This window comes from Chiloscyllium plagiosum, chromosome 3 (assembly GCF_004010195.1).
Source record: "Chiloscyllium plagiosum isolate BGI_BamShark_2017 chromosome 3, ASM401019v2, whole genome shotgun sequence".
NCBI lineage: Eukaryota > Metazoa > Chordata > Chondrichthyes > Orectolobiformes > Hemiscylliidae > Chiloscyllium > Chiloscyllium plagiosum.
Genome location: NC_057712.1, coordinates 57,075,958 through 57,100,873, shown reverse-complemented (window position 1 = coordinate 57,100,873; position 24,916 = coordinate 57,075,958). Strand labels below are relative to the sequence as shown.

The window sequence follows — 24,916 nt, the reverse complement described above, 5'->3', positions numbered from 1 at the left end:
TTAGATAAAGACAATTATGATAGCATGAAAACAAAGCTAAAGTTAACTGAAAAATTACATTAAGGGATATACCAATAGAAATTCAGTAGCAGACACTTAAGGGATGTTTCAGAACGTAGAATAGATCATTTTCAACAACAAAGGAATATTCCAAGGATAAAACGCACCATCTACGGTTCACAAAAAAAATGAAAGACAACACAAACATTAAAGAAGCTCACACTTGCTCAAAGATGGGTTGAAAGGCAAAGGGTTGGACAGAATAGAAAAAGAACAGCAGCAGAAGATAAATAGATTAATAAAACGGAAAGTAAACTTTCCAGAATTATAAAAAAGTCAGAAAGTTAAAAATCACACAACACCAGGTTATAGTCCAACATGTTTAATTGGAAGAACACTAGCTTTCGGAGCGTTGCTCCTTCATCAGGTGATAGTGGAGGACTCAATCCTAAGATACAGAATTTATAGCAAAAATTTACAGTGTGATGTAACTGAAATTATACATTGAAAAATACCTTGATTGTCTGTTGAGTCTGTTGAGAAAGACTCAGCAGACAATCAAGGTATTTTTCAATGTATAAATTTCAGTTACATCACACTGTAAATTTTTGCTATAAATTCTGTATCTTAGGATTGAGTCCTCCACTATCACCTGATGAAGGAGCAACGCTCCGAAAGAGTGCTTCCAATCAAACCTGTTGGACTATAACCTGGTGTTGTGTGATTTTTAACTTTGTACATCCCAGTCCAACACCGGCATCTCCAAATCAAAAAAGTCAGAGTTTGTGTACATATTTTAAAGAAGATGAAAACAGTGAGCATTGGTCTTATAGAAAATGATTTTGGGAGTATCAAGTGGGAAAATGTATATTTGTCCATTCTGGCAGGAAGAATATAAAATAAGCTTACTATCTATTTGGTGAGAGATTACAGAGCTCTGAGATGCAGAGAAATTGAGGTGACTTAGTGCATGAATCGAAAAATGTTAGCATGCAGGTATAGCAAATAATTGGGAAAGCATATACAATGTTAATATTTATTGTAAGGGAATTTAATATAAAAGTACAGAGTGGTTATTTGACAATACTTGATTATTGCTGAGAAGAGACATATTTTGTCAAAACGTTTTGTCATAAAATCATCAGGACAATTCACAAGAATAACAATTCAAAGGGAAAACAACATACTGCATGAGGGAACAGTGTACATTGGTTTGCAAGTAGATTCTGATTGGTAGAGATGTTGCCATGGTGAATGCACCAATTAGCTGCCAGGTTTTGCTTAAATTTTAAATCATGGAAGGTAGTCTCTAAAATTGCTCCCCTTAATAACCTTCAGATATGTCCTGTACTTATGAAATCTATCCTGGTGAATCTTTTCTTTCTCTTTGCAGGATTTATATCGGCCAAATTTCCTCAATCTCATGTTTTTAATTTATTTACAGTAGTATTTGCTCAATCTGAGTTTGTTACTCTTGGCAATGCATATATCCTGCTTGAATTTAGCCTGCATATATACAATGTTTTTCAGTACTTCAGGATATTTCAAAGTGCTTCATGACCAATTAAGCAATTTTAAGTGCTGTCAATGTTACACTGTAAGAAACACAACTATGAACACGCACATGGCAAGACAACAAATATCAGTTAATGTTTAAATAACTTTATTTAGTAATGTTAATTGAGGGATAAATATTGGCCATGACACCAGGGTGAACATTTTGTTCATTTTTCAAAAGCGCTGTGACACCTTTTACATCAGCCTGAGAGTGTAGACTTGTCCCATTTGGGGTATTTGCCTTGAGGTCAACTCCTCACACTTTGTGCTTTTCACCACATTTACTAGCATGTAATACCTCTTAAGGGTTGTTTGAGGTAGTTTACTGCCACCAATCCTTCCTTGGGTGTGTTTTGTCTTGGGCCTAGCTAGTGATTTGTGGTAAAGGATACATCACCACAAATTATCTACAGAAGACATACAGCTCTGAGGCACCAAGAAGGTTTATTGCATGATAGCAATAATACAACCAGTTTTGATAGATGCATCTGCTCTTTCCAAAAGATAGAGCAGAACACTTTGTCTCTATCCATAGACGGTGAGACATCAATGAAATGTGTGGACCCCCATGTAATATTAGCAGTTATCCATTCAGAACCATTATCTTATTCCACAAGTTTAATTTCACAGTTTAAGAACCTGAATTGTTCCACAGCTCGACAAGGTCATTATTCAAAATCATTCATTCAAAATCAGCAGCAGCCTGGATAGATACCGTAAATAGGGAGAAACTGTTTCTGCTCATGAACAGAACAAGAAGAAAAGGGCATCGATTTGAATTGTAAATAGAGCAAGGTGAAGCAAGGAAAGTCTTTTTCAGTTAGAGTATGGAATGCACTATCTGGAGGCAATTTAACTGAGGGGGAATTCTTGAGAGGGAAGTATTCAAGAGGGAATTGAACAATTATTTGGTTAAAAAAGAATGTGCAAGGGGATTGGCACTAGATGATGCTTATTTAATGACCCAGAGTGGGCACGATAAATCAATTGGCCCCCTACATCATCATAATACTTCTGTGGTTCTGAGTGCAGTATTAAACTGCAGCGACAAACTGTTGCATATTAGTTAACTTCAGCCTTGATCTAATTGGCATCAGAGCAGATAAATAGACAAGAGTTTTTTTTCTCTTGTCACTTGTGTAGCTGTGACAGAAGAGAATTAACAACTCAACACTTGCTCAGTCCATGAAATCATGGCTGGGTGGGCATCAATGGTACAGCACCAATGATACAGCTCCCTATTTTACAGATTGACATTTACCCAGCTGCAAGTGGCCGACAAAATTCAGCCAACAGATTCCATTTTTGAAATTTGAAATTAATGATGTTGCCCTGAGGTCATCAGCAAACTTACTTCTGTGTTGAGAAGTAGGGTCCAAACCTATACTTAACAAGAAGCCTAAAAGTGCTTTCACACCATAAATATAAAAATAGATGTGGTTTCACACCAGCGATGCTAACATGAGATGAGCGGTTGAGGAAATTGGGGGAGTTAAACAGTAAGCTTTCTTTTCAAAAACAAAGCTGTGTACCTAATTTTGATTCAGGTCATCAGTGGACAAAAAATAAAAAGGACAAGAGGTGGGACAACAGAATTTCATATCATATCAGGACTACAATGTATGGGACTTGTGGACAATGAGATTACATGGATTCCTAAATGTGCATGAAATTGCTGACTTTGGTCACTCTGTTTCAGATTCTTTGGGCAAGAAATTTCTCTCTGGAAGTGGCACAACACAGGATATGCATCACTAACCTGTGGCACCAAGATGTCTCCGGGGAATCAATATAACTCAGCTTAGTGCCACTTACGAACAAGCTAACTTTCAACTGAGAGTGAAGTAAAAACATTCCAACACCATGGCAAAGATTTTTGAAGGGTTGTAGGGCTGCAAATTCTCACTGCTGGACAACTTGACAATTTGCCATCATTTTCCTGCCTCATGGCTATTCACCCACAGACAACAGATTGACATTTAGTCCTAAAGAGCCTGTTAAGGGCACTCTCCTGTGATTGACTGGCATGTGGGCATCCCTATTCTGAGGCCAAAGCCTAGCTGAGGGATTGATGTGGTCTCTTGGCAGTACAACAGGGCATCCACTGTGAAAGAAATGGAGGGTTATGTGAACAGAGTTCGATAAAGAAGTATAGGAGGAGCTGGTTATATTGCAGCAACTGGTTGGGCCAGCTTTTATGCTAAATATTTAAAATAGTTCTATGCAAAAATGGAAATTAGTATCTAGACTCATGCAATTGTGAAGTGAAGCGGAATGATATTCATATCTCTAGGTACGATTTGTGCTGTATTTATATTGCAATGGATGGATGCTAAAGATCTGAAATAAAAACAGTCAATGGCTGGTAAAACTCAATCAGGCTGGTTATATCTGTAGTGAGACATCAAAGTTCACATCTTAGATACATTGGACTTGAAGTATTAACTATTTTTCCCTCCCCACAAATACAGCCAAACCTGCTATATGTTTCCAACACTTATTGCTTTTAGTTTTGAATAACTCTTAACTTACATTTCAATAGATGAATGGATTTATCTATAAACAAAGGAGTGTAACTATGTTTCTATTGAATGCTTTGGCAACAAACAGCAAATAAAATAATTTGAATCAATTTCCACTACAGTGTGCCTGCAGAATACTTTGAACAAGTTTCTGCCACACTATTATTTCCTGCACATTTACATGAGTTTGCATTACGGAGGCGTTGTTGTGTCGGAATGATATCAACATGTTTATTATCTCACAGCAATGGATTAGGTAGCAGTTCTCATAAAATTCCTGGTTAGTGTATGTGAAAACAATGGAGCTTCAAATACATAAAGTTCCCCCTTTAAAGGTAAAGTCACGATAATTTTACCAGACCATAGAGTTACTTCTCATGAGAGAGAGATGACTGATGATGGTTTAAGCTAAAGGTCACCATGCCTAAGACAAGGGGAGAGGTTGAGAAGAAGTCTTTCATGGTAACCTCAACTGGTGCAGGAATTGCTCCCACACTTTTGGCAGCACTCTGCATTGCAAATGAGCCATCCAGCCAACTGAGATAACTGGAACTTTGCTATTCAGTAAAGCATATTGAAGGTATGGGTCATGTGAATATTGGCCTGGGCAGATGCAACTTCAGCAATACTCAGAGAGCTCTACACTCCCCAGAACAAATCAGTCCACTTAACTGCCATCTCATCCATCACCTTAACATTCACTCCCTGCACCTGTAAGGCACAGAGGTTGCAATGTGTACCAGCTTCAAGAAGACACTACAGTAATTTACTCAGGTTTCTTTGACACATCTTCTAAATTTAAGACCACTACCATTCAGAAAGAGAACAGTGGCAGCTGCACAAAACCATCATCATCTGCAAGTTCCCTTTCCTACTGCATACCATCCTGACTTGGAGTTATATTGCCATCCCTCCACTGCTGCTGCGTCAAAATCCTGGAATTCCCATTCTAAGAGCACTGTGGGTGTACCGAAACTACGTGGACCACAGCAGTTCAAGAATGAAATTCCTCAACACCTTCCCAAAGGCAATTAGGGATAGGCAATAAATAAGAACTAGGCCAAGCCAGTGACACCTGAATCACATGAATAAATAATTGAAAACTTACCCATCCAGACTTCTCCAAACTGTCCAGCACCCAGTTTAGTTAACATTGTCAAGGATTCTCTTGGTATTTCCCACTCATCAGGCCACCATGGCTTCTGAGGAGTGAGCATTGGGCATGGTTTAGTCAGACGTTGGCACAAACCATCTGAATTTTCTGAAGATATGGCATAAGAGATCAATCAATAAGAGCAGGCTGATAGAATCAGAATGAAATTCTTGCATTAATGGCTGACATACTTACTTGAATAATAGGAAACAAGTTTTTGTAAATTTGGGAATGTGACTCTGGGAGTGATATAATAACCACCGGTGTCAAGGGTTCTAATCTTGTAGTGTTTTACTATATCACCATGTTTCGAGTCACAATCCTTGATAGAAAGTGAAAAGCCACCTGTACATGGTAGTGAAAGAGATAGTAAAACTGTTAGTGAGTTAAATATAATAAAACAAAGCTTGTCTTATACATTTCCCCTTTTTTAAATCATTTAAGCATTTTTAAAGTACTTTTGAAATATAAAGCCAGATTTTCAGGGAGATTCTTTAAAAATGGCAGTCAGAACCCAAATCCAGAAGTCCTGCCATCATTTCATGAGAGATCACTATTTTGCGAGGGGAGTAAATTGGGTGAGATGTGACTCAGATGTAATGGAAATGCAAAATCAGCCAGACTATTTGAACTGCTTAAAATAACAGCAGAGTGATATTTAACATTTTTGGAGACCAATAAAGGCAAAAGAAAATTGAAACATTGAATTTACATAATCTTAAAACAATCGTTCCACCAGTTATGGCACACTTGCAAAATGCTCAGTTTCAAAATTCCATATCTCAACCCGAAGGGATGCAAAATGTGAGACTTTTTAAACCCCAAAAGACAGATTATCAGAGAATACTGCGGAGAAAAGTCTGAGATGAAATACTCAGCAACGTTTCAAGCCCATTTTTTTATTACAGCTTGAATGTAGAATTTGAATTTTTATCTAATGAAGTATCAATATGGCTGACAGGAAATTTACGAACAATCTTTTATCACTGTATTTTCAGAAATAGCTTTCTATTGTGAACCAGTTACAGATCTGATACAAAGTAAATCTCACATTAAAATTTCATATGCAGTCTGTATAAAGCAAATTCATATATCACCAACCTTTATTAGTTTCACTCGCTCGGATTAGAAAAGATCCTAACTTATTGCCTGGTGCTAACAGTTGCCTCTCAGCATCTTTGCGGGTTATTTCTCTGAAGAACCATCTGAAAATGAGTAAACAGAACATCTTTAATGCATACTTAGCCTGAGGATAGTCTCCCCTGTGTCTTGCACTGAGAAAACCCTCACAGCAGACTGCAATAATTTTATTTACACCTCCTAACAGAGAGGGTAGCTAAGAGGGCACTGTAACAAAATGCTCAGATTTTGTAATATACACTTTTTTTTTAAATTTGATTTAATTCTCTACAGTGTGGAAACAGGCTATTTGACACAACAAGTCGACAACAAACCTCCAAAGAGTGACCCATCCAGACCCATTCCCCTACATTTACCCCTGACCAATACAGGGAGGCGGTTTTTAAAATAAGGAAAGTGTGTCCAGCAGGCTATGATAAAAGGTAGGGAAGAGGGACTTGGGGGAGGGGCGTTGGAAATGCAATAGGTGGAAAGAGGTCAAGGTGAGGGTGATGGGCCGGAGTGGGGGTGGGAGTGATTCCTGAAGAAGGGATCATGCCCGAAACGTCGATTCTTCTGCTCCTTGGATGCTGCCTGACCTGCTGCGCTTTTCCAGCAACACATTTTCAGCCCTGACTAATACACCTAACACTATGGGCAATTTAGCATGACCTACCTCTTGCCCATTTTTAAAAAAGCTTGCACATTAAAATGTAAAACATGGCAAGGTATGTAATTTACTGGCCATAATGTCAACCAAATCTAAACTTTAACAGGTTAGATTGTATGTTTGTTGCTACTTTAATTACATCTGACACATAACAAATATGACCAATATCACATATTAGTTTACATGATGCTTTTCCTTAACACTACCACGGAGGCCCTTCAAGAGTAAGGACAGAATAGGGGCTGCTTAAAAAAGAAAGTAGGACGGCAAAGAGGGGCTATGAAATATTTTTGGTAGAAATTACTAAGAAAAACCCCAAGCCATTTTACAAGTATATTAAGAAAAAGAAGATTATGAGGAAACAGTAGGACCTATTAGAGACCAATAGGACAGCGATACAAGGAGTCAGAGGATGTCTTGAATGACGAGAGCTCTTAAATGAATATTTCTCATCTGTATTCACAGAGGAGAAAGACATTGTATCTGGAGATTTTAGTTGGGATGGTGAGGTTCTAGAGCAAGTTAGGATTAATAAAAATAAGGTATTAAATGTTTTAGTGGGCATAACATAGAACATTACAGTGCAGTACAGGCCCTTCGGCCCTCAATGTTGCGCCAACCTGTGAAACAAATCTGAAGCCCATCTAACCTACACTATTCCACTTTCATCCACATGTTTATCCAATGACTCTTAAAGTACCCTGAGAGTTGGCAAGTGTACTACTGTTGCAGGCTGGGCAGTCCACAGCGTTACTTCTCTCAGAGTAAAGAAACTACTCTGACATTTGTCCTATATCTATCACCCCTCAATTTAAAGCTATGTCGCCTTGTGCTAGCCAGCACCATCCAAGGAAAAAGGCTCTCATTGTCCACGTTATCTAATTCTCTGATCATATTGTATGCCTGTATTAAGTCACCTCTTAACCTTTTTCTCTCTAAAGAAAACAACTTCAAATCCCTCAGCCTTTCTTCATAAGACCTTCCTCCATACCAGGCAACGTCCCAGTAAATCTCCTCTGCACCCTTTCCAATGATTCCACATCCTTCCTATAATGCGGTGACCAGAAGTGTACGCAATACTCCAAGTGCAGCCACACCAGAGTTTTGTATAGCTGCCACATGACCTCATGGCTCCGAAACTCAATCCCTCAGCTAATAAAAGCTAACACACCATATGCTATCTTAACAACCCTATCAACCTAGATGGCAAATTTCAGGGATTTATGTACATGGACACCGAGATCTCTCTGCTCATCCACACTACATTAGCCTGGTACTCTGTATTCCTGTTACTCTTTCTGAAGTAAATCACCTCATACTTTTCCACATTAAACTCCATTTGCAGCTTATCTAGCCCTCTGTAACCTGCAACATCCTTCCACACTATCCAAAACTCCACCAACTTTAGTGTCAAGTGCAAATTTATTAACCCATCCTTCTCTGCCCACATACAGGTCATTTATAAAAAATGACAAACAGCAGTGACCCCAAAACAGATCCTTGCAGTACACAATAGCAACTGAACTCCAGGATGAACATTTCCCATCAACCACCATCCTCTGTCTTCTTACAGCTAGCCAATTTCTGATCCAAACCATTAAATCACCCTCAATCCCATGCTTCTGAATTTTCTGCAATAGCCTACAGTGGGGAACTTTATTAAATGCTTTACTGAAATCCATATACACCACATCAACCGCTTTGCCATCATCCACCTGTTTGGTCACCATCTCAAAGAATTCAATAAGGCTTGTGAGGCACAACCTACTCTTCACAAAACCATGTTGACAATCCCAATCAACTTATTCCTCTCTAGATGATTATAAATCCTATCTCTTATAATCGTTTACAAGACTTTACCCATAACCAAAGTGAAGTTCACTGGTCTATAATTACCAGGGTTGCCTCTGCCCCCCTGTTTGAACAAAGGAACAACATTTGCTATCCTACAATCATCTGGCACTATTCTTGTAGACAATGATGACGTAAAGATCATAGCCAAAGTTCTGCAATCTCCTCACTAGCTTCTTAGAGAATCCTAGGATAAATCCCATTCGGCTCAGGGGACTTACCCATCTTCATACTTTCCAGAATTGCTAACACGTCCTCCTTATAAATTGCTATAAATTCTGTGTCTTACAATTGTGTACTCCACAACCACCTGATGAAGGAGCAGCGCTCCGAAAGCTAGTGCTTCCAATTAAACCTGTTGGACTATAACCTGGTGTTGTGTGGATTTTTAACTTTTTACACCCCAGTCCAACACCGGCATCTCCAAATCAAGACTGTATCTCAGTATTATCCTGAACAACATTGTCTTTTTCCTGTGTGAATACTGATGAAAAATATTCATTTAGAGCCTCTCCTGTCTCTTCGGACTTCATGCACAACTTTCCACTACTGTTCTTGATTGGCCTTAATCTTACTCTAGTCGCTCTTTTATTCCTGACATACCTACAGAAAGCTTTAGGGTTTTCCTTGATCCTACCTGTCAAAGACTTCTCATGTCCCCTCCTGCCTCTTCTTAGCTCTCTCCTTCAGTCCTTCCTGGCTAACTTGTAACTCTGAAGCATCCTAGCTGAGTCTTCACGTCTCATCTTTACATAAGCCTCCTTCTTCCTCTTGACAAGAGATGGCTGCCACATTTACTTCAAAATGGTGACTACGGTTCAAAATTAATTTAAGGACTTTTGGATGTTTCTAAAGGGCATAAATAGAGGCATTGTGAAATCTACCAACTTAAAAGTTAGGGTCTATTATTACAGTACAGTGAAAGCCATATAGACTTCTCATTTCAAATCTTATAATTTATTTAAAATCTAATATCTTATATAGTTGTACTTAATATTCCTTGTCTGCGTTGCTGCTATCATGACTAAAAAGGGTCCTTTCCTCTTGACCAAAAACAATAGTTTGAGTACAATTAAAGAATGTCCCTAGTTCCACTAATAAATATTTCACATGTTAATAGATTATTTCTCTATTTGGTGTTTAAATGAAGTGATTTAAGTGCCTAAATCTATCTAACAATTTCCAACAATGTTCAGACTTTATTTATGCACTAGGATACAGTTTGCAAATGCTACACATTGTATTGATACTGTGAATAACAAAAATTTATAAGTTGACTCCAAAAAGGTCTTAATGCTGAGCAATTCAAGACATGATTCAAATAATGTGGGAGGATGGATTTCAGCTTTGCAATATATGATAGAAAAATGTTCCACCATTTAAAGAAGTGTTCCATTACTTCATTACAAAGAATGACAAAGTATTGGCAGAAACAATCATTCTGCCCAACATGTGTCTGTGTTCCACGTGAACCTCTTCTAACCTACTTCACCTTAGCCAATTGACATTACCTTCTATTCCTTTTCACATTGTATATTTATCTAGCTTCCTATTAATTACAAGGAAATCTAATCACTCTCTGGCATTATACATAACACAAAGGATGGTTAGGTACACCTGACAAACTTGTACATTGTTCAAATTTGTCTATGTGAATTTACAGTTCAGCCACAATTATAACTCTGACAAAAAAAACTTATCCCCAAAACATTATCATCATTTCTTATGTTAGATGCTAATGGATTTGCTGTGGATTGCCAAATTTTCTGGTATATTTTTGTTTTTGTTAACTTATAATCTTGTTAGACTGCACATAAATTGAAGAAAATTCATGAGGGACATTAGATGCAGTATACATAGTGAGACTGAAATAAAACTTAAAAACAGCAAAATAAGTTTCAAATTCCTTACAAATAGACATATTCAAATTTCACATTTTCTTCAGTCTTCTAACATTTGCAATGACTCTCCAATTAACCTTTAATGATTGTAACTTTTCTGGCCCAAGGATGGAAACAGTAACACAGAATTTAAGAAATGGTGTTAAAATGTTCCACAATGATAAATTGATAATAAAATTGGAAATATTTACTTTTCCACTTCTAATGATGCCACCCTGGCTACAAAGTTACTGGGGACAAATCCTTCTTTGCCAGAAACCAATGAAATTGCTTTCCACCAATCTCCTTGTCTGAAAAAAATAGAATAGTTGAGTCATTTTTGGAAATATGAAAACATTGAAATGCGTAATAATAGTTAATTCATCTATGAAAGTAATGTCCATATTATCTTTTCATAGTCTTAATATTTGCAACAGATACCTTGCTGTAATTTATTGTGTATTTTTGTAAAAAAAAAGGACATCATTTAAAACATTAAGTAAACATCTGAGGGCATTATATTTATGCTAAAAATCTTTATGTTTGTTCTTCAAGCCTCCCCAGATAAGGCATGTTTTAATTCACTTGACTTCACCGCGAGTTGCCATTCAAACTGATATTTCATAAAATTTATTGCACATGATACATCAATACATGCACAGGAGGGCTCTTGAGGTTAGTGACAAATATCACTGTCCTTCCTCCATTTCCTATTTTCTCTCAGTCTAGCATTTTATATTTAATCTCTCAACAGTAAAGGCTCTGGGTGCTTAACCTTCACAAGGAAACTAAAACACTACAAAGTAACAAGTCAACAGTAAAGTCAACAGTCATAAGTAAAGTACACTTTTTTTTTCTGAGAATCTAAATTTTAGCTTTAGATATGCACACAATTGTGTAATTGGCAAATACATAGCAGCTCATATTTTTCTTTTAAAAAGTTGATAAATCTTGATCATGTACTGTTCAGTTCTTTAGGAAGTGTATTTAGGAAGCATCAACCTTGTTGTTGTAAACTCACAGCAGGAACACAAGGACGGCCAACACAGAATAGGAAATTGTCACAGCAATGCAAGCTTCCAACACCAAGGTCTGAGTTTATTGTTGATGCACAGCAGACACAGTTTGCTGTTTTCTGTGTTGGATTATATGTGATCATGGTGTAGGTGAATCTGATGCTAGCAGTAAGATGTAGGAATAAGATGCCTCATCATCTTCTCTTGAGATTCTCCTTGATCTTCTTCACCTGAGAGTGGCATGGTAGCTCAGTGGTTAGCACTAATGCCTCACAATGCCAGAGGTCCAGGTTCAATTCCAGCCTTGTGTGACTGCACAGAGTTTGCATATTCTCCCTGTGTCTGAATGGGCTCACTTTGGACGCTTCAGTTTCCTCCCACAGTCCAAAGATGTATGGGTTAGGTGGCTTTGCCATGCAAAATTGCCCATAGTGACCAGGGATGTGCAGGCTAGGAGGATTAGCCATGGGAAATGCAGAATTTGGGGGTGGGTCTGGGTGGGATGTGGTATCAATGGGCTGAATGGCCTGCTTCCACGCTGTAGGGACTCTGTGCTTGGGAAAATGACATATTATATGGGGTTTATTTTCTAGTCTTAAGCATTTAGATTAAATGACCTGCAGATCCATACAGGAAGGATTCATCCTACTTTCCATTAGAATACCTTTGTATAATAAAGCATTTCAGTCAATGACAGTAGCTATAAAACAAAGCAGATCAGTATCTTAGAAGGACACAGAGAATCTGACCTATGCATTCTTCTTAATTAATGTACTGATCTCAAAGATCAAATAGTTTTAACCAAGAAATCTTGAGATCTCCAGACATGGGTGCCACCTTTGCCAAGATTACTTTCAATCCGGTGATACACCAAGGAGATCTCCAGGCATCCAGCAACATTATTTCATCATATCAGAGCAAACAATCAAGTCAAACAATTTTCAGTCAGTAAACCAGAAGGTTAATTGCATTGATTGTCTAAATTGTTTTACTAAATTTTAACAAGAGCGAACAATTAATTGGACAACACAAATTATACAGGTTGTTCTGTTCTCACGTGCATTTCATCAGCATGCATTGGCTATAATGCAATTGATGAATTGTGGACATTATTTAGACAACACAAACTTTCTACTGAATCTATTTTTGATTAGCGATCTTCTTCAGCTTGATTTTCTATAGTGTGAGGTTGCAGAGGAAGATAACTGTCGTGTTATAGCAGAACAACCTGTAATCTGAAAGAGCATAAACTTTAAAAAAATTTAAAACAATCAAATTCTATCTTACTGGAAACCCAATATGCACAGACAGATACTTTATAAGCAGTTATAGATAGCATTGTTGGTAAAAATTCAGTTACTCCTCAGTGATAAGAATTCAAGTTTTGTGGGATATTTATTTGATATTGCAATGTCCAAGAGGAAGTTATCATCAGTTTAATGATTTTTAAAAAATGATATCTGTGGGGATTTCATCAGCATATACGGAGATGGAGCAAGGAATGGATTTTTGTGTTTAATTCAGTGCTCTTCACACTTTTTCCCACTGTGGCCATGTTCTGAGGCTTGAAAACAATTGCAATCCCTAAGTAAGCAAGGGGGAGCAGGGAAAGACTTGCTAAAGCAGGGGGAAAGGAAGCTCAGTGATTGCTACTTCATGGCTCAGAACTGCATAATTTCAGTTCTCAACCCCCACTTTGGGAACCACTGCTTTAACTGTTCATGCACTGATATCAGAAGTTGTCAGTTTTCCAGTTGTAACAATGGCAACCATAGACAGTTTTGCTGATATTGCACAGCAAAATCTGGGCCAATATTTCTTCCATATTATACTGTACAAATACTACATCCATAACTAATGCAGCAATATTGTCTGATAGCATTAGTAAAACTTCAGGAATATGCTACTCAATTGCATGGAGTACCTCATATTAGAAAGGTGAAGGAATGGTGTCATCACCATTGTCTCTTCATTTTCTAAGATGTGTTAAGGATTACATTCCAGAGACTTAGGAACAAGTTGCATCTATTTAACTAAAAAGAAACTTACTCTGTTATGATGATAAGTTGTTCACCTTTCTTTAATCTTAGATCACGTTCACTTGTTGGTTCATAGTCATACAATGCTACAACTCTCTTTTCAGCTGGAAGAAAGACCATAAAATTGAGTTACTGCTTCACTGGTAAACAATTCTATTATCCAGTTTGTTAAGAAAATTTCTTTATCTTCTGAAAGCTCCCTTGACATCTCATAAGGAGTTCTCCCATGCCTCAGTACTCCAGACTTAACCCTTGGTTGTTACAAACTTTCTGCACTAGCAAAATTAAACAAAGAATGACAACTTGGAAATTTGGTGGTGGTAAGTTAATGAAAGTATCAACAAAAATCACACTTATAACATTCAATCAGATGTTGAAATGAATATTTTGGGGGATTCACTTCATGAAGAATGGATTGTCGTGTCTTATTTTCACCCCCACAGGCTTTGTTCTCCAATTTATTTATTTATTCAACTTATTATTCAATTTATTCAACAAATGTCAGACCATTTCCTGACTATGTCATTTCCAATTCTAGCACTAAAACAATTGAATTGGAGAATGTCAGTACTACCATGAAGGCATTTTGGTGTTAACCCTAATATAGTAGTCATGGCACTGAATTTTACCAAGAGATAGTGCAAGAACAAGCCTTAAATCAAATAAATGTAGTTTAAGAGATTTGGAGCTGAATTTTATGTTTTTTTGGCTAAAAAAAGTATAAGTTGTGTCGAGTTTCTTTTTCTCAGGAAATTCTGCCATAAGGCCTAGCAAGTTTTCTCACCATAACTTACAAACATGCTGTCTTCAATATCAACCTCACGCTTAGGCTATCCATCATGCCTGACTCTGGCCCCAACCTACCACACTATTCCCAAGACAGCTCACTAGTCAGGGGATATTTGCCAAATGGCTGGCATCCCTTAAGCCTCTGCCATCTTCAAAAAGCTGTTATGACTGCCCCCAGGGGAGTAATAATATTCCAAAGCTGCTTTATTTAGTCATGGATTGATTCTGAACATGTTTGACAAGGAGACAATGGCACTGTGATGCTCTGACAAGAGGTTTGGTGGATTGGCCATGCTAAATTGCCCACAGTGTCCAGGACTCTGTAGGTTAGGTGGATTAGCCATAGGAAATATAGGGTTACAGGGATAAGGTAGGGGGGTGGATCTGGATGGGATGCTCTTCAGAGAGTTGTTGTGGGCTCGATAGGTTCAATGGCCTGCTTTCACACTGTAGGGATTCTATGATTCCAATACGAGGACCTGGAGGTCCTGGTGGATGGGTGATGGAGAGGACAGTTGTCCAACTCTAGTAAAATGAGCACAGGAGGCAACACCACCAAACCCTAACATCATGGTCTGAGGTCACCACCTAGGTCAATTTCATCTCGACTACACAGTACCATAAGAAAGACTTCACTGCTGTGCCAGGTTAAGTTCCACACTCTTCGCTCTGCCATCTCTGATTCTGTTATTGTAACCACCTTCCGTCAACGTTCATGCTTTGCAATTCTCACTGTAGCCTGCAATGTCATCTCTCTCTCCCGCAATCACCCACTACCACATAGCACTTTCCACACCACTAACTCTGCAGAGCCTTTGCATCAGCAGTGTCACCATCTCTGAGATGAAACACCTGCATGCTCCTGACACCACCTCCTCGACCTCTGAGGATGTAAGTACCAAGGTCTCAGAGGAAGCATGGTAAAAGCTGTCTCCTGCAACCCTCTCCAACGCAGATACTGGAAATAAAGATGAAACATTTAGAACCAGGAATGTGGAATCAAATCTGGTGAGCACCTTGCTGCGATAGGCCTGCAACTGGGTGAAGAAGAAATGTCCCAGTCGACTGACACTGGAGGATTGGAGGACTGAAGGAGACCAGGCACTTGCCCAGGAGAGGACCCTGTGTTGTTGGAAATCATCGATTTCATTCACACCAACAGGGAGGAACAGGAGGTGGAGTATAATGGCCCTTACTCCCCAGAAGCTGCAGGACTGCAGCAAGTCATGTGACTGTCTGTCTGCCTTGGTGGCAGCCATGGAGATCCAGGTCCAGCCCCACCTCTGAGTCAGCTGGAGAGGCATAAATGTTTGCACTTCATTGTGCCAGCATTGATCCTGAGGACTGATGGCATAGCAACAGGGAGAATGTGGAGCATGGCATGCACTCCAGATGACCCCTCCTCACAAGTAGACAGGTTCATGCCAGAAGATACCCAGTCAGCAGGAGGAACCACATATAAGCCCCTCAGAAGAGTCCAATGCTGGATTTTTCACTTCTCTATTTTTCTAACAACTGTAGCTTAAGAAGTTGTATCTAGGGATCTTTGTGCCTAAGACGGTACCGTAAGCGGCAACTTGTACGTTTTTCATTGTACTCATTTGAGTACATGTGACAATAAAGCTAATTCTAATTCTAAAATTGCAGAGGTGGCTAAGACATTGACCTTCAAACTGCCTGCCCTTTTGACCTTTGAAAGTTAGTGCTGAGGTGGGTCAACTTGCATCTGTCAATCATTCCTGGGATCACCCATCCAAACCTTCAGGGCCAACATGTTCTACTGCAGCCTGCTATGGAACATGGGAGTACACTAAGATGTGGTATGGAAAGGAGAGGCAAACAAAAATTCACTGAGGGCACTTTAATGGCATGGGTAACAATGCACTGTGTGCTATTTGGCACTTTTTTGCACTTCCTCATACAACATCCCTGCTATTTTGTGGCCTCAGTGTCCAAAGATGTTCTGATATGAATGACCTGGTCAGTGATTTCGTGGCCGGGAGTTGCAATATAAATAAATAGGGATGATGATTAGAATAGCCAGGGAATAGGGACCTCACTGGGGTTCTGTGTAGTGCATGGTCTGTGTGCCATGTTCTTTCCCATTAAAAGCCCTAACATTGTTTATTCTTGCAGCACTCACCCTCACAGGTCAAGCCAGTAATCCTGTCCCGTGCAAATGTGATTGCAGCCATTTCTTTCATCAATGCACACTTTCAATTTCCAACACAGTGGAAGGCCATATTGAGCACTGCTCAGCCAGTGGCTCCAACCACCTTTTCTAATGTGTTCATTAGCCCAAGAACTGTCAAACCTCCTTCTTTGTTGCCCTTCCTATAAGCCCCCCTTGCCACCAAATCTCCCCAAACCACAAGCACATTTTACTCCTATTTCTGCAGACAAAGCTACAGAACTGATCAAGATCCACTGCCCAGACTTCAGAGACATTGACTCACCTCACCAAGGCCACTGCAACTGGAAGCTTTACCATAGTCAATCTCCTGGATTGGTATCAGAGAGTACCCTTGACTTACAGTATCAGGACCCCTTGACTGATGGGTGCCTCCGTGAACTTTAATTAGGACTACATCTCTAAGACTTTGGGACATGACTGGGTGTTTGCTGTTCATGCTGTTTGTTTGCTGTGTAAGCTACTGGCACATTGTGCAGGTGTGAGATTGACGTAGCAATGTGCCATATGGTAAAATATCTAATCCCTCTCCCCTATGACTGAGAGTAACTAACTGGCAGGGCAAGCTATCTGGTTGTGTGACTGTGCTATTTGGCATGGCATGGAAAAAGCACAGTGTGAACATGCAGATCAGTGTTAAGTGAGTGAGTGCTAAGAGAGCAAACCAGCAGCTCTGACGTGTAGCCTCATTCCATCCATGAGCTGGATACCTTCCTCTGTGTACAAAGTATCCCTGCTGCACCCTCTCAATGCTAGTTGCCAGTGCACCCTGCAATACAAGTCTGTGATTCCAGAGTGTCCTGCCAGTACATCAGAAAAATGCCATGATGGTCATGAGGGGTTGGTGAATACAGATTGTGAATAAAAGATGAGTGTGGCTGATGACCGCATGGGTCAGCCACATGATGCTCTTTGTTTGAACATATGACTGAGGCCCTTTGAAGAATGCAGCAAGCTGAATCCACCAGGAAGACACTCTGGTTTCCATGCCTGCTTTATCAATTTCTCGCTTGTAGAAATCTGAATATTAATGAGGTAAGTTGGGTCATCAATAAGGTACTTAACAAGCTATAACCCCCTTAATTAGTAACTCTCCAATGCCTAACAAGAAATTAGCAACAACTCTTGTCAAATACTAAAACGTTACATGAGGTGCTCCTGATGTCAAGATAGGCCTTGCCAGACTTCTCATCCAGATCTGCCCCATATCTCACTATAGCCCATATCTGCCCCATATTTCATTATAGTCCATATCTTTCAAACTCCTGTAAGATTCTGCCCATGATTATTGGAAGTTAAAGAAATGAAATTTCTGCTTTGAATGAATTGTATTCAAAATGCAAATTAAGAAGGGCTAATTACATTTCAAGTACCCACTAACTGGTGGCATGGTGACACAATGGTTAGCACTACTGTCTCACAGCGCCAGAGACCTGGGTTCAATTCCCACCTCAGGCAACTGTCTGTGTGGAGTTTGCACATTCTCCCTGTGTCTGTGTGGGTTTCTTCCAGGTGCTCCAGTTTCCTCCCACAGTACAAAAATGTGCAGGTTAAGTGAATTGGCCATGCTGGATTGCCTGTAGTGTTAGGTGCATTAATCAGAGGGAAATGGGTCTGGGTGGGTTGCTCTTCGGCGGGTCGGTGTGGACTTGTTGGGCCGAAGGGCCTGTTTCCACACTGTAAGTAACCTAATCTATTTTCTGCAATTATAAACATAACATATTCTATGAGTCAGAGCAATTAAATGTATAGATGTAATTAAACTTGTAAAAATGACTGATAGTAATAGTTTGCCTAAAAAAAGTATACTTTCAAGAACCTTCCCAAACTAATGAATTCTGGGGTATTCTAAATCTTCAATCTGGATGCATATGCACTTAGTCCTTAAAGAACCTTAAAGGTTCACAGGAAAGAGAAGAACAAGTGATTTCAGATGTAACTTTGATTTTGTTTCTCTAATCTTTCGCACTGACTTTGTTGATTTCTGTCCTGATTGTGCTAATGGAAACAAACAGAAACATGTCCACTCAGCTTTCAGAAAGCTAGTCCAGTACACTGTCACAGGAAGTTCAATGGGAATCTATCAGAAAGGCCAGAATTTAATATAACTATAGACTTAGAATCATAAGAAATAAGAGCAGGAGTAAAGCATTCAGGACTTTGAGCATGTTCCACCATTCAATGATACCTTGTCTGATTTGATTACAGCCTAATACAACTTTCCTGCATGTTCCCCCCATAACACTTGACTCTCCTGTCAATGAAAAATCTGTTTAACTCAGTTTTGAATGTACATATTCAATGACCCAGCTTTTACTGCTCTCTGGGAAACAGATTACCATTAAACACTGACAACACTCCAGAGGTGAAATTCCTCCTTTGTTCCACCTCAAATGGGAGGGCACTTATTTTCAAACTGTGCCTCCTGTTCAGATTTCAACATTCCACCAGGAAACGTTCCACCATGAAACATCTCTCTGCTTCTCATCTATCAAGATTCCTCAGAATCTTACATTTCAATAATATCAGCTCTGATGCTGCAAAACTCTCCTGAGAATGCATCCAGCCTGTGTAACCTTTAAGGCAAGTCCATCATCTGAGGAATCTGTCTAGTGAGCTTTCTCTAATTCCATGTCAAGTCTATCCCTTTGCAAGTATGGAGATCAAAAGTTGACACAGCACTACAAGTGTGGCCATACCAATGTCCTGCACAGCTGTAGCAAGACTTCCAACTTTTATCCTCCATCCCCTTGTGATAAAGACCAACATTCCATTTCCTAATTGCTTGCTCTATCTACATGCTGATGTTTTGGTGATGTATGTTCAGGGATAACCTGATCCCTCTGTACTGCAATATCGTCTCTATTTAAATAATATTCTGCTTTTGTATTCTTCCTATGAAACCAGGCAACCTTATATCTTCCCACATTAAGTTCCATCTGCTTGTGACCATGTGCAGGAATTTCTATTTGGGTTTTTTTAAAGGATAAAAGCCAAGATAAGTGAGCTCAGCCTGTCAGGTAGTGGAGTCAGTAGCGATAGCTGATACACCAGAGGCATATCAAACTGTTGAACATTGGATCTGAAAATTACTTCATTCGATGAGGGATATGGACTGTGTTTGCTTGGCCAGCATTTATTTCCCATGCATAGTGACATTGATGCATAGTGGTGGTGATGGGCTGCCTTCTTGAACAACTACAATTTGCTGTAGGAACACCCACAGTGATATTGGAGAGGGAATTCCAGGATTTTGATCCAGTGACAGTGAAACAATGGCAATGTATTTCCCAGTTAGGGTGGTCAGTGGTTTGGAAGGGACTTTGCTCATCGTGAGGTAATGTATTTGTCGCTCTTGTGCTTCTAGATCCAAAGTAGTGGTCGTAGGCTTGGAAGGTGTTGTCTCAGGAGCCTTGGTGAAGTTCTCCTGGCTGAAGTTATGCAGAAGGCCTGTAAAGAAGTCTGTGAAATCAGGTTGAAGATGTCACTTTTACTTCACTGACGAAGTAAGCCACCAAGAGCAGTTTTCAGCACCCTTTCATTTGCACATTAACCTTTGGACAGATCAACTTCACTAACAAAAACTGAAAGAACTGTGTGCTGGAAATTAGAAACAAAAACAGATATTGCTGGAAAAGCTCAACATCTGGCAGCATCTGTGAAGAGAAATCAGAGTTAATGGTTTGCATCCAATTCTGACCTGAAACATTAAACCTGATTTCTCTGCACAGATTCTGCCAGAACTGATGTGCGGTTTCTGTTTTTGTTGGCTTCACTAACAGTAAGCACCTTATATACAATCTCAATGGTCAGCTGTCATTGATACAGAGAGCAAGGACTTTGTCCTGATGCCATGGAAATTAATGGAGTCAGAGGTGCAGGTCCCACACTTGCATATCTCCACACTTAGAATAGGATGCACCAAGTAGGATATAATAATTTAAATGCATGTTGCTATTTTTATAAAGATCATTGCAGACAAACAAAAGGAGAAGAAAAAATAAATGTGAAATTGGGAAAGAATGATCAGGGAGAGCTCACAGTGCCCAGATTACCCCTGACCCTTTGCTTTTTGAGACACCCAAGATTACAAGAGAGCTCTTGTGAAGACCTGACTTCATGACCCAGCTACTCCAGAATTATGTTATAACATTTCTGAACAGGATGATTTTTTTAAAAAATTGGACAAGATTGTAAATGTAAGATAACCAAGGCACATAATCAATCATCAATGTTAATATTACTTATACATAAATTACCAAACAATAGTATTCCCTGCAATTAAAAGGCAGGGAATTACTACAATTCAGGGTACTGAACTGAATAAATGCATCCAAGAATCCTGAAGCAATAAGTTTGTTTGGAGTGCTTCCTAGAAAATAGTTTAATGACTATCGCAGCAATACTTAATGATACAAAGGGTATTTGTTTTAATTTGTTTTCCTTTTTTTCTGGATTGGCAGTGACTGCTGACCATGACATCAGGATTAATTTAAAGTATTTACTGATTAAGATTAATGTCTTCACACTGTCCTGCTATCACAAACAACATTATCTTAAAACAAATAAAATTTGGCTAGCCCAATCGCAGGAAATTATTGGCATAACATTAAGAAACATTTGATGTTGTCTATGAGACAGAACCATTAAATTATGCCTCAAAGTAAAACATTATGTTTCCAACATCATCAAAAGCAATCCAGCAAAATTGTGATGATTTACGTCATGGTTCAGATTCCCAAACCAGTACAGCATCTACAAGAAGCTAGTCATGCATTTCACATCAGTTTTCCAGTCTGCATGACTGACTTTGCTAATCTCATTGACTTTTTTCAGTAGCTGAATTTTACAATTCTACCTTGTATAAGACAAATGGAAATATATTAAATTACGAATCAGTGCTTTGTACATTTGAAAGACAATATTTGAAGGACAATATTAACAGATAATTTTACAATGATAAACTTAACATAGCTGTAATCATAATGCAATAATACTTGCAGGAGCACAAGTTTCATGAATATTGGGTGGAATTCCAGATCAGCTAACACCCACAACCCACACACTGTCCTCACACATCTATTTCCAAGCATCTTGCGATAATCCCTGGTAAGTTTCCAGTGCCTTATTGGCAATGGCCATCACACCAGGTTGCAAAGCTGATAATGGAGAGCTGGTTTCCCAGCAGCTCTTAGGTGCTCTATTCTACTAGGAAATAAATCTAATGTGGAACCATACCATGAGTGAAGATTATGACCAGCAAGAGGGAGTAAATGCCAGAAGTTGAGCTACGTGTACAAGTTTAAGCAAGTAGGAGAGGGAGACATTGTTGTGTCTTGTTCTGGCCATTTGTGCAAGTGGCTACTTTATGGTCAAAATACTGCTGGTTATATCCAGGAGCGGGCCGAGGGGAATACCAGGCTTTGTTGAGAAGGGCGAACAGCAACAAGGAAATGGTGAGGTAAGAGCTTTCTTTTTCCCTAAATCCACTAGTTGTTAAAGGTGCAGTTGACTGTTAAGTGCATGGCAAGGAATGAGAGAAGACTGATGAATTAAATTGTACTTATTTCAATGCAAGAGGCCTAACAGGTAAGGCAGATGAACTCAGGGAATATGGGACAGGGATATTAAAGCTATTGCAGAAACATGGTTGAGGGAGAGAACTGGCAGCTCAATGTTCCAAAGGATAGCTGCTATAGAAAGGATAGAAGGGGGGGGCAAGAGAAGAAGGGAAGTGGCTTTTTTGATTGTGGAAAACATGGCAGCAGTACTTAGAGAGTATATTCCTGGGAGATCATCTAGTGATGAAAAGGTAAGGCAGATGAACTCAGGGAATATGGGACAGGGATATTATAGCTATTGCAGAAACATGGTTGAGGGAGAGAACTGGCAGCTCAATGTTCCGAAGGATAGCTGCTATAGAAAGGATAGAAGGGGAGGCAAGAGAAGAAGGGAAGTGGCTTTTTTGATTGTGGAAAACATGGCAGCAGTACTTAGAGAGTATATTCCTGGGAGATCATCTAGTGATGAAAATGTGTTGCTGGAAAAGCGCAGCAGGTCAGGCAGCATCCAAGGAACAGGAAAATCGATGTTTCGGGCATAAACCCTTCTTCAGGAATGTGAGATCATCCAGTGAAGCTATATGGGTGGAACTGAGAAATAAGAAGTGGGTGATCACTTTGATGGGACTGACAGTCAGTGGGAAATTAAGGAGCAAATATGTAAGGAGATCACAGATAGCTGTGAGAATAATAGGATTGTAATGGTAGGGGATCTTAATTTTCTCAGAAAATAGACTGGGACTGCTATTGTGTTCAGGGCTTGGATGGGGAGGAATTTGTTAAGTGTGTTCAAGAAAACCTTCTCAATCATCAGGTAGATGATCCTACTAGAGAAGGGGCAAGACTCATCCACCTCATGGAAAATAAGGCAGGAGAAAAGATGTTAGTCAGAGAGACTTTGATACTAGTGACCATATGTCTATTGGTTTCAAAATTCTTCTGGAAAAGGATAAGCGTGGTCCACAGTTACAGTTATAAATTAGAGCAAGGGCAATTTTGATGATATTAGACAGGAACTTTCAAAAATTGTTTGGGAGAGGCTGTTGACAGGTAAACGGATGCCTGGCAAGTGGGCGGCTATCAAAAGTGGGATAATGAGGGTTCTCAGAGCCAGCATGTTCCTGTTAGTGTGAAGCGCAAGGCTGGCAGGAGTAGGATATGTTATCTGGCTAGAGATATTGAGACTCTGGTCAAGAAAAAGGAGTTATATCAGATATAAGCAGCTGGCATCAAGTGAATCCCTTGAGGAGAATAGGGAGTATAGGAGTACAATTGAGAGAAATCAGGAGAATAAAAAGGCAACATGATGAGGTTTTGGCAAATAAAGTTAAGAAGAATTCAAAGAAGTTCTAAAAATATATTAATGGCAAAAGAGTAACTAGAGGGTGAACAGGGTCACTTAAAGAACATCGAGGCTATCTATGTGTAGAACCACAGGAGATAGATGAGATCCTACAAGAGTAACTTGTAACATTGGTAAGAGTAACAGGCCACTGACTGTGTGGAGTTTACACATTCTCTCCGTGTCTGCGTGGGTTTCCTCCTGGTGCTCTGGCTTCCTTCCACAATCCAAAGATGTGTAGGTTAGGTGAATTGGCCGTGTTAAGTTGCCCATAGTGTTCAGGGATGTTAGATCAGATGCATTAATCAGGGGTAAATATAGGATAATAGGGTAGGGAAATAGTCCTGGGTAGGTTACTCTTCGGAGGGTTGGTGTGGACTTGTTGGCCCAAAGGGCCTGTTTCCACACAGTAGGGATTCTATTCTATGGAATAGTATTTACTGTGGAGAAAGATATAGAAGCGAGAGAACTCATGGAAGCAAATAGTGATACCTTGAAAAGAGTCCACATATCAGACTAGTAGGTTCTGGAGATCGTAAAACGCATAAAGTTAGATAACTCCCTTGGACCTGATCAGATGTATCCCAGGACATTATAGGAAGCTAGAGAAGAAATTATAGGGCCCCTTGCTCAGATATTTGTATTATCAACAGTCATGGATGAGGTAGTAGAAGACTGAAGGGTGGCAATATTTAAGAAAAACTGCAAGGAAAAGCCAGGGAACTACAGATTTGTGAGCCTGATGCCACTAGTAGGTATATTGTTGGAGGGGATGCTGAGAGAAAGGATCGACATGCATTTGGAAAGGCAAGGACTGATTAGGGATAGTCAGCATGGCTTTGTGCATTGCAAATCATGTCTCACAAATTTGATTTAGTTTTTTGAAGAGGTGACCAACAAGATAGATGAAGGCAGAGCTATAGACATTATCGGCATGACCTTTGGCAAGGCCTTTTTAAAGGTTCCAAATGGTAGACTGGTTAGTAAGGTTAGATCATATGGAATCCATAGAGAGCTAGCCAATTGGACACAACATTGGCTTGATGGTAAGAAGGTTAAAAACAAGGACTGCAGATGCTGGAAACCAGATTCTAGATTAGAGTGGTGCTTGAAAAGCACAACAGTTCAGGGACCATCCAAGGAACAGGAAAATCGACATTTCGGGCAAAAGCCCTTCATCAGGAATAGAGGCAGAGTGCCTGCAGAGTGGAGAGATAAATGAGAGG

At 39.5% G+C, this 24,916-nt stretch overlaps 1 protein-coding gene across 3 annotated transcripts in view; it reads right to left on the bottom strand.

Moving 5' to 3' along the window:
* si:ch73-340m8.2 (proto-oncogene tyrosine-protein kinase LCK) overlaps positions 1–24,916 on the bottom strand; it is a 107,980-nt gene that overhangs the window by 35,646 nt on the left and 47,418 nt on the right. For all 3 annotated transcript variants that reach the window (XM_043682498.1, XM_043682499.1, XM_043682504.1), the window contains 5 exons: positions 13,818–13,911; positions 10,965–11,063; positions 6,334–6,437; positions 5,428–5,577; positions 5,188–5,340 (listed from right to left, as the gene is read on the bottom strand). In XM_043682498.1, coding sequence (XP_043538433.1) covers positions 5,188–5,340; positions 5,428–5,577; positions 6,334–6,437; positions 10,965–11,063; positions 13,818–13,911 — 600 coding nt within the window. The remainder of the gene's footprint in view (positions 1–5,187; positions 5,341–5,427; positions 5,578–6,333; positions 6,438–10,964; positions 11,064–13,817; positions 13,912–24,916) is intronic.